General features: G+C 38.2%; 1 protein-coding gene across 2 annotated transcripts in view; it reads left to right on the top strand.

The window, feature by feature from the left end:
• zfpm2a (zinc finger protein, FOG family member 2a) overlaps positions 1-14,343 on the top strand; it is a 213,637-nt gene that overhangs the window by 49,723 nt on the left and 149,571 nt on the right. Inside the window, exon 2 of one of the 2 annotated variants that reach the window (XM_079836440.1) lies at positions 5,304-5,462. The exons of the other annotated variant lie outside the window; for it this stretch is intronic. Within the exon in view, the coding sequence (XP_079692566.1) occupies positions 5,304-5,462 (159 nt within the window). The remainder of the gene's footprint in view (positions 1-5,303; positions 5,463-14,343) is intronic. 2 annotated transcript variants of the gene reach the window in all.

Below are 14,343 nucleotides of genomic sequence, written 5' to 3'. Positions count from 1 at the left end.
TCTTTTGAATTTTATATTCATCAAAGAATAAAATGCACACAAATGGTTTCTTGAGCAGCAATTTCTGAGGGATCATGTGACAACAAAGATAAATAGTGACTGCTGCAAATTCAGCATACATTTTTATAATATTTTATAAACAATTACAATGTTCCAAATAATAATATTCTGCTTTTACTGTATTTTGATCAGTTAAATGCAGTCTTGGAGTGCATAAATCTTACTGACCTTAAACTTTTGAATGGGAGGTCTGGGCGATAAAATAACAATGAATATCACAATAGAATTTTCCTAGCTAAATGTTTAATATAATGTTCATGCACTATGCAAATATCACATGTTTGTTGCATATGAAAAAACATTTAAACGGCAAATGTGCCAAAAGTGGAACGAAACCGAGCTACTCGTTTGACCCGCACGGCACAAGGAACATTTATCTGTTCGAAAATGACACAACAGCGCAAGCTTACAGCAAATGTGCGACTACTAAAAGCGTTCAGTGCAGAGTTCTCCCATACAAACCACAAATCAAATGCCTCATGATTTTCACTAGTTTAAAGCCAGACACTGACGCAGAAAACTGGAGAAACGTTTGCCGCAATGTTAGAAGGCTTTTCAATCCACATATCACAAACCTTTACCATGGATTTACTCTAGTAACACAAACTGTAACCATGTTATTGTGGCAGAAATGTGGGATATTCATACCGAAATGTATTTTATGTGACCCGTGCTGGCGAAATTAGTTGGAATGCGCATGGGATAATTTGGAGCTACAGGCAGTGAAAAATGTAGATTTTGAAGTTTTTGAGTTCATAAGCCCTCGTCTAACGATCCCAATGCTCCAAATAGCAATGAAACATCTAATAGTATCTTTATATGTACGTTTTCTGAGAGGAGTACCTTTCCTTTGTCCATGAAAACGATCTTACTTTACGCTGACTGACAGATCCGACGCATGCGCACAAAGACATCGCTCATCCCGATATACACAGAATTACAGTATTTCAAAATATCTGTCTGGGGGAATATGCGCACAAACTTTATCTGTTATGTCTTATGTGAACGTTTGGTTAACTGTTGGGGAAAAGCATCTGATGTGTGACATTAAATTAGATCTGTGTGGTAGATCTTAATATTTAGACCGTCTGTTTCATTAATGTTAATCAAACAATTGTGGTATCATGGAATATTATTTTTCCTATAGATATGGGTTTTGACTTGGTGTGTGCCAAATTTTATGTTATCACCAGGGATTTTAAGGTATGGCTGCTAGGTGATTTTGTTTTGGAACCTTGAGAAAACTTTAACTCGATAATACATACTTTTGAAGGTTTTTTTAATAGAGAATGTGAAAATAGCTCTTTTGAAAATGTGCTTATTGCGACTCATTTTGAAAAGGAGTATTGGAATACGGTAGGCTATTTTTTGTTATTAAGCAATAGCAGTTTTTGTGCATTTTTATTATACTGAATGTCTTTGGGCTACTGTTTTTAAAAAAAATAATAGATACCATAGAAACAATATAGTTATTTTTTTATCATGTAGTGAGGTGCAATGTGTGGTTTCACCTGTGGTTAAATTGATCTAAATACTATGGAAGACCATTGGTTTATTTTAATTCTAACTCAAATAGTCAGGATATTTAAATTTTACCCTATACAAATGAGGTTGTTACAATTTGTACAGATATTACTGTTTTTGTTAATGAACATATATGTACCTACTGTAATCCTACTCAAGCTACTGTCAACTCAAGTTACTGTCAAATGTGCATTTCTAAAAGACAAAACATGTAATATTAATTAGTGAAATGTTTACCTGTTTGGCCAGTGTTTGTCATGAAACCACATTTAACCGTCTGCTTTCTACAACTTTCACCCAGGAACAAAAATCTGCCTTTAAACTTGAAAGAAAAAAAGATTTGACATTTATTGTGATTAATTATGGATATTGACTGATTTAGACTATAATTTTATCAGGATAATTGTGTTGGCCATATCACCCAACCCTAGTACTTAATAATTTTTACAGTGTATCATCATTTAAAACCATTTTTGGGTGATGTTTTTCAGGACATCTTCGCCTCATCTTTTGTTTGAATAGTGTCTTTAGAGACGCTTCTCCCAGCCACTCCTCAGCCTCTCGGAGAGATGTGTCAGGCCTCAGCGGTTCTGAGCGGCTGATATCTCTCTGCCCATCTGCTTTTAGCATATTGAGATGTATTGAGAGAACGCGAGGCGCCGCTTCCCTCCGTGAGCCGGTGAAAGGCCCGAGCGCGATTAGATCATAAAACTGTAGCCTAATTTAAACGCCGGCTCTCCAGCACTTCACACCGTGTCTATTAGAGATCTGTGCGCTAATTCTTTTCATGTAGCATGAGTCCTGCAGATGTAGCACACTATAAAGGAGTCATTTAGCAGTCTTAATGAACAGAGACGGCCGTTTGGGAAGATCAGGCAGTGCTCGACTGTGCTCTGTGCAGGAAGAAAGGGCTCTTCACTGAATTTATTGCTTTATTAAAGTGAGCGCCTCGACCGTGTTACAAACGAACAAAATGACATGTTAAGTGGAGTACTTAGGATGTCATCTTCCCTAACATGAGAATATATGGGAGGTTTGACATGCAAAAGGTCATGTGTGCTTATTATGATGTTTTGATGTAGAAACTAAAGGTCAGTGAACTAAAGTTGTACATTTTCTGAATTTTTGGTGTTTTGCAATGTTGCAATGCAGTTGCTATGTTGTTCTGGGTGCTTGTGAGGTATTATAATCTATTTATAAAAATCTCTTTTAAGTATGGGTGATAGTAAAAGTGTATGACAGATTCTCAAAATTTGGGGGTTGGCACACTTTATTTGATCAAAATTACTGTTAATGTTGTGAAATAATATTTCAATCTTTTATATTTGGATATAGTTTTAAAATGTTATTAATCCCTGTGATGGCAAAGCTGAATTTTCAGCATTACTCCAGTCTTCACGGTCACATGATCCTTCAGAAATCATTCTAATATGATGATTTTTATTCTCTTTTATGCTCTTATTGTTATCAATGTTGAAAACAGTTGTGCTGCTTCATATGTTGTGGAAACCATGATACATTATTTTCAGGATTCTTTGATGACTAGAACAGCATTTATTGGAAATATAAATCTTTTACTGGCACTTTTGATCAATTTAATGTTGAAAAAAACAACAACCAAGCTTACTGACCCCAAACTTTTGAAAGGTAGTGTATATGCAATAATGTATTAACCCTAATAACGTGCACCGTATGTTACAGAAATATATATATATAATTAATTTCTAGGGTAATTGCAGAGAATATATTTTTCAAATGCGGCCTAACTTTTTCCCCCTATACATTTTGTTTGGAAGCAATTCCACCATGCAATGTCCTTGATTGCAGCAAAATCGCTACATGCAAATACCCACCTCAAGAAAAAAAAAAAGGTACAGCTTAAAGCTAAAGTCAAGAAATCATTTAGATTTAAAGAAATAACATTGCACATAGCAGAGAAAAAAATTAATAATTCGGAAAAATGTCTCCTTTAAGATTGCACCGGTGTATTACCTGGAGGCATGAAATGTAAATGGAAAATCAACATTGTATCCTGTGATAAGGCGGACAAATTAATAAAGGCATTTTCTGTCCTCCGCTCCTGCTGACGCCGGTGTTAGAAGTCAGTAGGTCGTGCGGGAGGAACTTTTCTCGCAGATGAAGTGGGTTTTTACAGGTTTGACATCGGCTGAGAAGCGGCAGCGCTTCACACGTGCAGCAGCGGTCATGAGGATACTCAGTCAAGTGGGCCACAGGAAACGCTTTCCTGAGGAGAGATTATGCTATGAATAGTGTGCAGCGTATACTGTATGTGGCCTACTATTTCACACAAAAAAAGATCATATTCAATATACTTTGTTGTATGTGCAATTCAGTGAATGCCAACCAATTGTCAACTTGGAAATAATTGTTTATTTTGCATATTATTCCAATTTTATGTAAAAAGTCCAATAAAATACAGCCTTTCCAGTAAGCATGCTAACTGAAATAGAACCTCATAAGTGACTAAAAATATGTACCTAAAGAAAATGGCGCTTCTTATGGAAAAGAGCACAGGAGACATTTCAATGGTTTGAAGGTAATTTTACGGTGCTAAGAGCTAAGAGATGAGTAGTATGTTTTCAATTAATTAAGTACTGAATGAATCACATTTTATTGGCAATTATTTTGTTTTGACCACCTTCTTGGATGGACTTTTTACAAAGACTTCAGATATACAAAGATGGTATATCTTTGGGAGAAAGTGCAATGCCCAATATGGCAGAATAAGTCCCGCCTTCTAAATAAAAGAGCCAATCGCCGATTGGTGAAGTCTTTAGAAGCCTTTAGAAGCTTCGGTTGCTATAAACAGTCAGTGTTCTGAGACGCATGCTTAGGATGGCACATGCCCTTTGGCTGGTCTAGTTCATGTCAGATTTTGTTGCTGATTTGAAATATGTTGAGTTTCAAACTAGCAAGATATGTGCGTGTTAACCTCATTCCCCTGGCCTCGAGGTGCGCTACCGACTGACGCTAGAGACTGCGGCCTATAGCTTCCTCATTAGCACGTCCGCCTCCCACACCGGAGATGTCGGTTCGAATCTCGCTGGGAGTGGGTCGAGGAAGACCGAAGGGGTTACATTTGGTTCCGTGACCCAAAAGTGAGGTTTAGGGGGGTGAGTGTAATGGAAGCAAGCTAGTAAGAGTGGTGTGTGTAAACCTCGCTCTCAAAAAGTGTGCTAGCGACTCACACTAGAGACTGCGATTTTTAGCGTCCTTGTTAGCGTACCCGCCTCTGTACCCCGCTTGGAACAAGTCGAGTACGATGGGAGGGGTTACAGGCGAAGTGTCCTCGGTTAATTAAGTGTATCATCTGGGTATTTAAAGTGTACTTTTTCTATTTGGAAATTTCAATGTAAACACACTACTCACACTAATAGTGCACAATTATGAGAATTAGGATGTCCAAAATAGCTGATTAAAGGCATTGCAGATATGGCTGCAGAGTGAATACCTTTTTGTTTTCTTTGAAAGGGACTTTGCTTTTTTGCAGTGCATTATAGGATTGCCTTCACAAAGGATGCATTCTATTCTATATCTGAATGTGGCCAAAATGAGGGTATCTTAGAAGGTGGCATTATTTTTGAGTGGCTTTCACTTGTACATGTTTCTGACACGTGACGTATGAATGCAAGTGCTCCTGTTTGCGCAGCGTCTCACTTACGGCAAACAATTTTGATTGTGCTGTGTTCTGTGTGTAGGTCCGCTAGATGGAGGTCTGGAAGAGGAAGAGGAGGAGTGCATATCAGACGCAAATGAACTCACTGCTAAAGAGGAGTTTTCAGTGGAGGAAAACTTTCCTGCTGACTTTGAGCCAGACAACCTCACCTGTGAGGACATGGAATACTTCTGCGGCAAAGGTCAGACATTCCTGACGCTTCTACTTCTGTGTATAGCCTGTATGTCTAAACACTTGCTTGATTTATAGACCTTCTACATGAAAGGTCGCTTTCATGTAGAAGGTCTATAAACCAAGCAAGTGTTTAGATGTTCAACACAGAGCATATCCTAGTGAAACGATTTGTAGCGTAACATTCGATGAAATTCAGTTTTGCTAATTGATTCCCAGCTGAAGTTTGACTCTGAAGCATCTTTGATTACCGGTTTGATGGCAGTTTTAGACCAAAGCTTGAACACACACTGTTTTGGCGTTGCTTGTAGAGGTGTGGGAAAATCTCCAGAAACCTCTGCGTCCAGGTTTAGGTTGACTCCCTTTGATACCCAATTCTCACTATGTACCTGAAAAGAGGAGTTTGATCTAGGAAATGGCAACCGGTGCGCTGGCTAATCCTTAGTCATATTCCAGCCAGGAATTACCATGGGGAGCGAAAGATACTTGAGCTTTTATCACTGAAAATAAACATTCTGTCATCATTTACTCACCCTCATGTTGTTCCAAACCTGCATGGAGTTATTTATATTATATGTATTTGATATTATATATTATACAGACATACACTACTGTTCAAAATTCAGCTTTTAAGAAATGTATACTTTAATTCAGCAAAGATGTTCCAAACCTGCATGACTTTATACAGTACATGTTTTTTGGGGTGAACTGTCTCTTTAAGAACCATGTGGACATACACTACTGTTCAAAAGTCAGTTTTTAAGAAAAGCAAAGACACGCTAAACAAAAGTTACAAAAGATTTCTATTTCAAATAAATGCTGTTCTTTTGAACTTTGTTCATCAATGAATCCCAGAATTTTTTTCCATAAAACTATTAAGTAAATTATTGGTTAAGAAATATTGGTCACACTTTAGAAAAGGGTCCAGTTCTCACTATTAACCATGACTTTTGCCTCAATAAACCCGTAACTACTGCTTATTAATAGTTTTTAAGGTAGTTGTTAGGTATTGGGGAGGATTAGGGATGTAGAATATGGTCATACAGAATAAGGCATTCATATGTGCGTTATATGTACTAATAAACAGCCAATATCTTAGTAATATGCATGCTAATAAGCAACTAGTTATAGTGAGAATTGGACCCTAAAAGGAAGTGTTACCAAAATATTTCTTCAGTAGCAAATCAGCATATTGGAAAGATCTCTGAAGGATCATGTGACAATGAAGACTGGAGTAATAATGCTGAAAATTCAGCTTTATTAATAAATATTTTGAGGAGAATTTTGCAGGTCAATTAGGATAACTTTTAGTTATGCAGTGTTACGCTTGTATAGGACAACAAAAATTGGTTTTGGCCTGATGTCTGTCATGTGCCAGTTCACTCAGTTTGTGCTTCTTTTTAGTGATCTTTCTATACCTTTTATGTATTGGTCACACCTGACTAATTTGCAATGTGTGTTCAAAGTTAGGAAGTTGTCTGGACCCCCAACACATATGCAATCTCATCCACCCCTCTCAGAATTCTCTACTCTCCCTTACTGTTCAGTGAGAGGAATCTGACCGAGTTTATGCTTTGAATGTCCCTCCGCCTCAAAGAGAAATGTTTTTTAAATTACGTTTCTTTTAAAAACCCACAGTGCCCAGGGGGATTTCATACAAGGCCTGTCTTTGAGAAGCAGAATCTTTTTATGTCTTGCACAAGGTGGGCTCCGTTTTAATGATTTTCCTTTTGTTCTTCCCGTAAAGGTGTAACAGGCATGACATGTGCGAACCTCAGAACTAATGGCAGTTTGGCAATATTTTGTTTTGGGCTAAAATGAAAATTTTCATATGTGCTTTTGTTTCCCGCTGCTTCATTGAATGAGCTGGGAGAAGCCCTGCAGATGAATGCAGTTTTACTTTTTGTTTGTGGAGCTTGTGTTTATTCAGATTCCCCAAGGCGTAAAATACAGTATATAGATGCTCAATTCAATTACTATTTAAAAGATCCCAAGGTCGTTCCTTCCATTTACAAATTTAATTGTGAAAAATGTACAAACGTCTTGGTGTCGTTTTGAATAAACCTGTGGGATTCATGAAAGAAATGCTTTGGAAAATCTAAAGATTAATTTTAAGTATTGAAATGAGCCCTAAAACTACAAAAATAATTTGCAGGCGTCGCAAAGTTTTTGTGTTTTTGTGCACATTTAAACATAGCAGAACTATCCAAAGTGAGTAAAATAATTATAATAAAAACAAGAATAAAATGTAATAGAGACAAAGTGAAACCAGACAAAAAAAACAGTAAAACATAAGTATAATAATAAAAGTCAAATTTTGACTTGAAAATGGTAATGGAAGGTGTAAGGTGGATGTCCAGGGGCAATTGGTTCCATTGATGGGGGCTGCAACAGAGAAAGCTCTATCTCCCGTAGTTTTTAGGAGAAAGCGAGGGATAGATAAAAGAACCCTGTCTGAAGATCTTAAAAATCTGGAAGATGACTTAGGAGTTAGAAGATCTTTAAGATAAGGAGGAGCTTGATCATTTAAGAGCTTTAAAAACAAACAACAAGAGTTTAAACTGAATTCTAAAACCGATCGGGAGCCAATGAAGCAAAGCTAAAATTGGGGTGACATGATCATATTTCTTTGTCCCCGGTCAGCAGCCTTGCAGCTGCATTTTGCACCATCTGGAGGCGTGTGAGCAATGACTGAGGAAGACCCAGGTACAATGAGTTACAGTAGTCTAAGCTTGAGGTAATAAAAGCATGAATAACCTTCTCCAAGTCTTGGAATGAAAAAAAAGATTCAAGTTTGGAAACAATCCGCAGTTGATAAAACTATTCTTAACAACTTAATTAATTTGTTTGGTTAAACATAATTCTGAATCCAAGATAACACCAAGGTTCCTAACCTGGGTGGAAACTGAGGGGAAATGATTACCCAACTCCTTAATAAGATGTAAATAAGAAGTAAAATTTTGGGGGACCAAAAACAATTGTTTCAGTTTTGTCATCATTAAGTTGAAGAAAGTTATTTGATAACCATTCCTTAATGTCCCTAATGCATTCCAACAAAGGTTGAATTGAATCACCAGCTTTCAATGGCAGGTACAGCTGTGTATCATCAGCGTAAAAATGAAATAACATTGTGCTTCTTAATAATATCCCAAACCTGAGTTAAAAAGAAGTGGACCCAAAATAGATCCCTGAGGTACTCCACTAACTATAGGGGCAGAAGATGAAGAGAACTTGCCCAACTTTTGTTTTAAATGTAATATTTATGTTTATATGAATGTTTAATATTGGTATTTTATTTTTATCTTTTAATTATGTTTTTATCTCTATATACTAAATACTTTTTTTTTTTGGACCTGATACCATGGAAATTTTATGTTTTCCCACAGTATTCTTAAGAGTACTATGGAAACAGCATCAGTCCCATGGTAAATATTAAAGTACCACGGTCACAGTACTATTTTGTAAGGCTTGCACCAAGGATCTCTCTTTCTCAAGGCAGTTTTTGACTGTGTACTTGTATCAAAACCTTTTTTGTCTCAAGCACCACCAAGTTTTAGCAAATCTCCTCTAAGATTCCTTTAAACCTTTTTGATGGCTTTGCTAAAACCGAAGACCAACAGTGGTCCAAACTTTCAACTCTTTTACTTCCGAGATGCTTTAGTAATCTTCCCGTCGTCATGCGGGGTTTGCGTCAGATTTCTCAAGCTCTCTATCTGCTGCAATTCGGCTCTAAGTCTTCCATGTCCCCGAATTCTTCGGACAAGTTCCCATTCTCTTCCCGTTAACACATAGTACAAGCTCATCAGGTGTATTCATTTCCCCCTGATCCTCTGCTCAATTAGATCTCTTTAAAGCGCATTTAGCCTAGCGTCTGAGTGGCTTAAATTCACTCCACTTATGCAGAAGTGCTATGAATTGAAGGCGAATGCAATCCTGGTGGCATTAAACGGTTTATGTGTGTTATTCCTCGGCTATAGGATGGCAGAGAGGTTTCTCTTGATTAAGTAAACCCTCTCAAATGAGATGGCGGGCTGTAATTAGCCCAAGCGGAGTCAAACGCCAGAGCTTTAAAAAGCAGTCACTCATCCCTGTTCCTTTATCTGTTTTGGAGAATAAGGTCTCCCGTGTGAAGTTCCTCGCTGGCAGGCGGTTGCTCCACGACTGGCTCGTAGTTCAGTGGTCGTGTATCTTTGTCGTCATTCGCTGACAACTAGCTTGTCAGGAGAACCTAAAACCTCCATTAAAAGTTTCATCCTATAATAGGTATTAAAAAGCTGTCTGAACAAAAAGAGGAATCGCCCGTCTTCATTAACTCACCAAGCCCTTATTAACTTTGATCGGACGACGGTGAAGTAGCAAATCAGCTTAAATTTACAAAGGTCAGGCAGTTGGACGCCGACAAAGTCTCACCCATTTGCTGGAGTCTGAGTCTGTTGCACCATGCAGTTCATGGTTTGAAATGGAACAACCAGTTGTTAAGGGAAATCAGAATTGGTAAATGCCTTGTGACCAGACGTGATCCAGACATCTTCAACCCATACAACTAGTGATGGGAATCATAACATATTTAATGGTTCTTCTTAACGTTTCAGATTCCTTAATGAATCCATTTAATAATTAATTTGAGGAAAAAATATTTTGAAACAGAACAGAACTGAATATGTAATGACCTCACTTGTCTGTTGCCAATTTGACTGAATCATAAAGCCTATGAACGAATGTGTAGCCTTTCAAAGTATACTCCATTTGGTAGCGTGCATGAACGCAAGTGGTCGCCATGTGCGCTCTAGAAAGTTTAATCTTTCTCCAAAGTTATGACTGATAAAATGTCTTCGTATTGTTAACTAAAGTTATGGCTAAAGTTATCTGTTGTTGTTGTTGTTGTTGCAGTCTCCGGTATTCGGTTGTTGTTGTTGTTCCGTCTCCTTTGGTTTTGTTTTCAACTGTGATACCGGGCTAGTGTTGCCACCTTGTGGAACAAATGATTAGTACAAAACAAATTCAGTGCACATAATGTAACCTGTGCGTCAAAGAAAAAAAAAAATTGGGCGGTGTGCGTACAGTATGTGGGTACTCTTCAGGTGAAGAAATTTGCCTCACAGCCCTCGCGTACGTTTAAAAACCGGAAAATACTCTTGCCGTAAGCTTGGTTTAAAGCTGATTTTCAGCATGCCCATGGACACTGCCTACTAGGGGTCTGCATGTGCAATTGCATGTCGACGCGGACAACGATGCAGAAGTATAAATGAAAACCGATGCGTAGCCTATGGCTTAGATGCTACGTCGTAGGTATGATGCAGAAGTATAAAACAGCCTTCATACTCGCCGCATCCGCACAAGCGTGAAGGTGTGTGCCAAAAATTATGCTATTGCGATGTGGCACAGCATTTTTTGTAACTTTGCACATGGCTCCACTTCCAAAGATACCCAACTTCCAGCTGATTCGGGCCGAGCAGGTATATCTGTACCATACTGGAACCCAGTTTGTGCTTGTCCAAATGAATTGCTTACATTTACAAAATGTGCCTACAATAACAGAAATAAAGGTTTTTTAATGAAAATTACGGTCAGTGCTTATTAAAAATGTTCCGGAAATTGAATACAAATGTTTAATGGAATTGGAAAGAGATTTAGTTTTATACATATGTTATAATATCTATATATTTTGTTCTAATGTCACAAGTAATAACCTAAAGGATTACTGGATTTTACACGATTTTACACTTGGGTTTGGTTAAGTGTAATAAAAACAAACATCGCCACGTGTATCTTATTACTTCTCACCGCCTCTTCCTGAATGTTTAGAGAACAATTGCTCTGAGTAATGGCAAGCGCGTCAAGTATATAAATGCCTCATCCGTTTGGGGAGGAGCGTACGTAGTCAGTGGAGGCTCGCGGTGCAGAGCCAGGTGAAAGTATAAACAAGGCTTCAAGCATTTGATTCACTAAATCGAACCAGATGATCAGTCATTCGCTTGGGAATTGGATTACACTGGGTCACAGTGTATGCTTCTGTGGCAGGTTAATTAACCGTTATGTCATGAAAATCTTTCGGTAACACTTTATTTTAGGGTTCAATTCTCACCTTTAACTAGTTGATTATCAGCTTGCATAATACTAGGATACTGGCTGTTTATTAATACGTATAAAGCACATATTAAGGCCTTATTCTGCATGACCATATTCTACATCTCTTAATCCTACCCAATGCCTAAACTTAAATGCTACAAAAACTACCTTACTGACTATTAATAAGCAGAAAATTCGGAGTTCATTAAGGCAAAAGTTGTAGTTAATCGTGAACGTGTTCCCCATACTGAAGTGTTTTTAATCGAACCAAATAAGAACATCTAATTCTAATTAAGTTCTAATTCATAAGCATTTGATTTTCTCAAAAGAACTGGCTCATAAGAATCATTTGTTCAGAAATTGGATTACCATTGTCATACTGGATGTTTCTACAATATTCCGTCCATATTAGCAAAGTGTTGCACATTTTAGAACTGTTATTTTAGTCATGAAAATTATTTAATATCTGTTTTTTATTGAACTAGATAAGAACTAAAAGTGAAAACTCACAAAGTGGCTCATAAGAATCATTTGTTCGGTACTGTATGTTCTGTGAGGTTTTGTTTTCCTTACCACGTCTAAGAACTGTTACGTCATGTTTTCCTTAAAAAAAATATTTGATTGATCATTTGTACTTCTCTTCGACTGTTTAAGACTGTAGCTTGTACGTTCGATGTCCAACACCGATATCTGTACATTGATACACTCCAATGACCATCAAAGCATTGTGAAAAAAAACAAAAAATAACGATGTGGCTTATAAAAGTAAGAGTTCACAAGAACCATCATGCAATGTGATCAGTGAATCTTTTTGAAGCGTCGACTCTTTGCACATCACTCATTTCAATTCCCTAGCAGCCTCTGTGAAACCAAATACCCTGAAACAGCAGAGGGGTTCCTCTCTGCGGCGACCCTAAACTGTTTGGAGAGGGTCTCGGCTTCAGTCGCATCGCCGCGCACTCATGTACCATGAAATGATTGAGACGCTTCCGTCAATGGCTTCATACGAAATGGTTTCGAAACAGCAGAGCGCACTGTGAAATGAAGTCCCTGCCGATGAATAGGGTGAGTCTAGCGCACAAACGTGAATAAACATGAAACCTGAGGCCTGTCGAAGGAGATGGGACTCCTTATTTGAAAGAGGAGACAGAGAAATAAAGAGAAAAAAGGCACCCCTGATAGTCCAGAGAGACAACCTTGTTGTCTCCTTGACAATTGAAGCAGCCCCCCTCCAAACAACTCCCTTTTCACGGTCAATTTCACATTTATGGGCGCTGCGCTTGTGAACAAGTTTCAAACTGAAATTTACAAGCCGCTGTCACACTCGCCGCTATAATTGTGAGAATGCTGGTGTTATATTTTCAGGGGGGGTTTTTTCCCCGAGTTTTACAGAAATTGTGAAATTTGACCTTGCTTCTATGTTTTTCCATTCTTGTAAATGTTTCTTCAGGGAGCAGTTGAGTCACACGGAGTGGTCTGATTTTTTGCAGGTGCATGTTTCCTGAATTGCGAAAGACCAATAGCGAGTGTTACGCAGTGGCCTTGCTAAGGACAATACAACGCATGATCTCATGAAAGCCACAGCATAGACATGTTCAATATAATTTAATTGATCTAAATGACAGCATTGAGATTCCTTTCTGGTCTGATCATATCACAGCGGAGAAAGTCTTGAATAATTATGAGTCATTTTAGCCCGTAGCAAGGTGCCACTTATGAACAAATCCTTTGAATCCGGGCGGCCTTGCAACGCGAGCCAGTAAACAGTACGCAGTAGAATTAATTACGCTCTTCTTTGTGCCGTTTCCTCACTAATCGGGATCTTCGGCAGCAGAAAGATCTTTTCAATACATTTCTCCCGTCGCTGATGGTAAAGCGTGGATAATATGGAAAAATGCTCATTTGCGCAGCGATAAGATGAAAGACACATCCCTTTAGCCCCGTTTGACTCTGTGCAGGAAATCATTCATTAATGTTTGTTAAGTATGACAATCTAGCCTGGCCAGATCTACATACTCCAGACGGCATCGCACGGAGAGATAACGCAGGCCAGCAGCAGCCAGAAGAGAGCACAGCCAGTTCCTGTAATGATGGGGAATTTATGGGCCTTTAAAGAGATAGTGCCGAGGCCTTCCACTAATCACACACTCCACCGGGGTGCTGGGTGGGATTTTGCTGGGTTACTTTCCCTTTTTTCTTGTCCGCACTGGAGGCATTTGAATTTTTTTTTATTGTAATCAGCTTCCGAAAGCTGCGTGCCACTGCAGATTATTGGGCGGAGAAGTGAAACTGTGGACTTTGTTTGAGTATTTGTTGTACAGCTGTCTCTAGTTTTATTGGGAAATCTGTTTATTTAACAACAGTTCACTTTATAAAGTCCTCAATTACCACTGCTTTAAATGAAGGGGAAATATTGGCTTCCTAAGTGGCCACCCATCACCAAGCATAACAAAATTAGCACTTTATCTTCAAAACACACAGGATACATAATTCAAAAGTTCCCATTATTAGAAAACAATTCAACGAGGCAATTTTGTACATGTAATAGCTAGAGCCGGCTTTCTCTCTTCTTTGCTCACAAGAAGGAGTCGTTCATATTCTTTAAACATACACACAGAGGGTACAAAAATGTGTAAATTACTAACAACGGATACTACTAGGTTTCTTGGAAAATAATTTTGGAAAACCCTTACAAAAAAGTTCTGTTGTGGGACCATGGTACGGTGATGGCATCAGATACATTGGACTGTGCTACTCAAAGTGAGCATAATATGCCATTCATAACCCATTTTACTTCAATATCTGTTGTTTTCTCAGAATGA

Source organism: Gobio gobio (assembly GCF_949357685.1).
Source record: "Gobio gobio genome assembly, chromosome: 15".
In the NCBI taxonomy this organism is placed as follows: Eukaryota; Metazoa; Chordata; class Actinopteri; order Cypriniformes; family Gobionidae; genus Gobio; species Gobio gobio.
The sequence above is the reverse complement of the archived record's forward strand: the minus strand, read 5'-3'. Positions and strand labels throughout refer to the sequence as shown.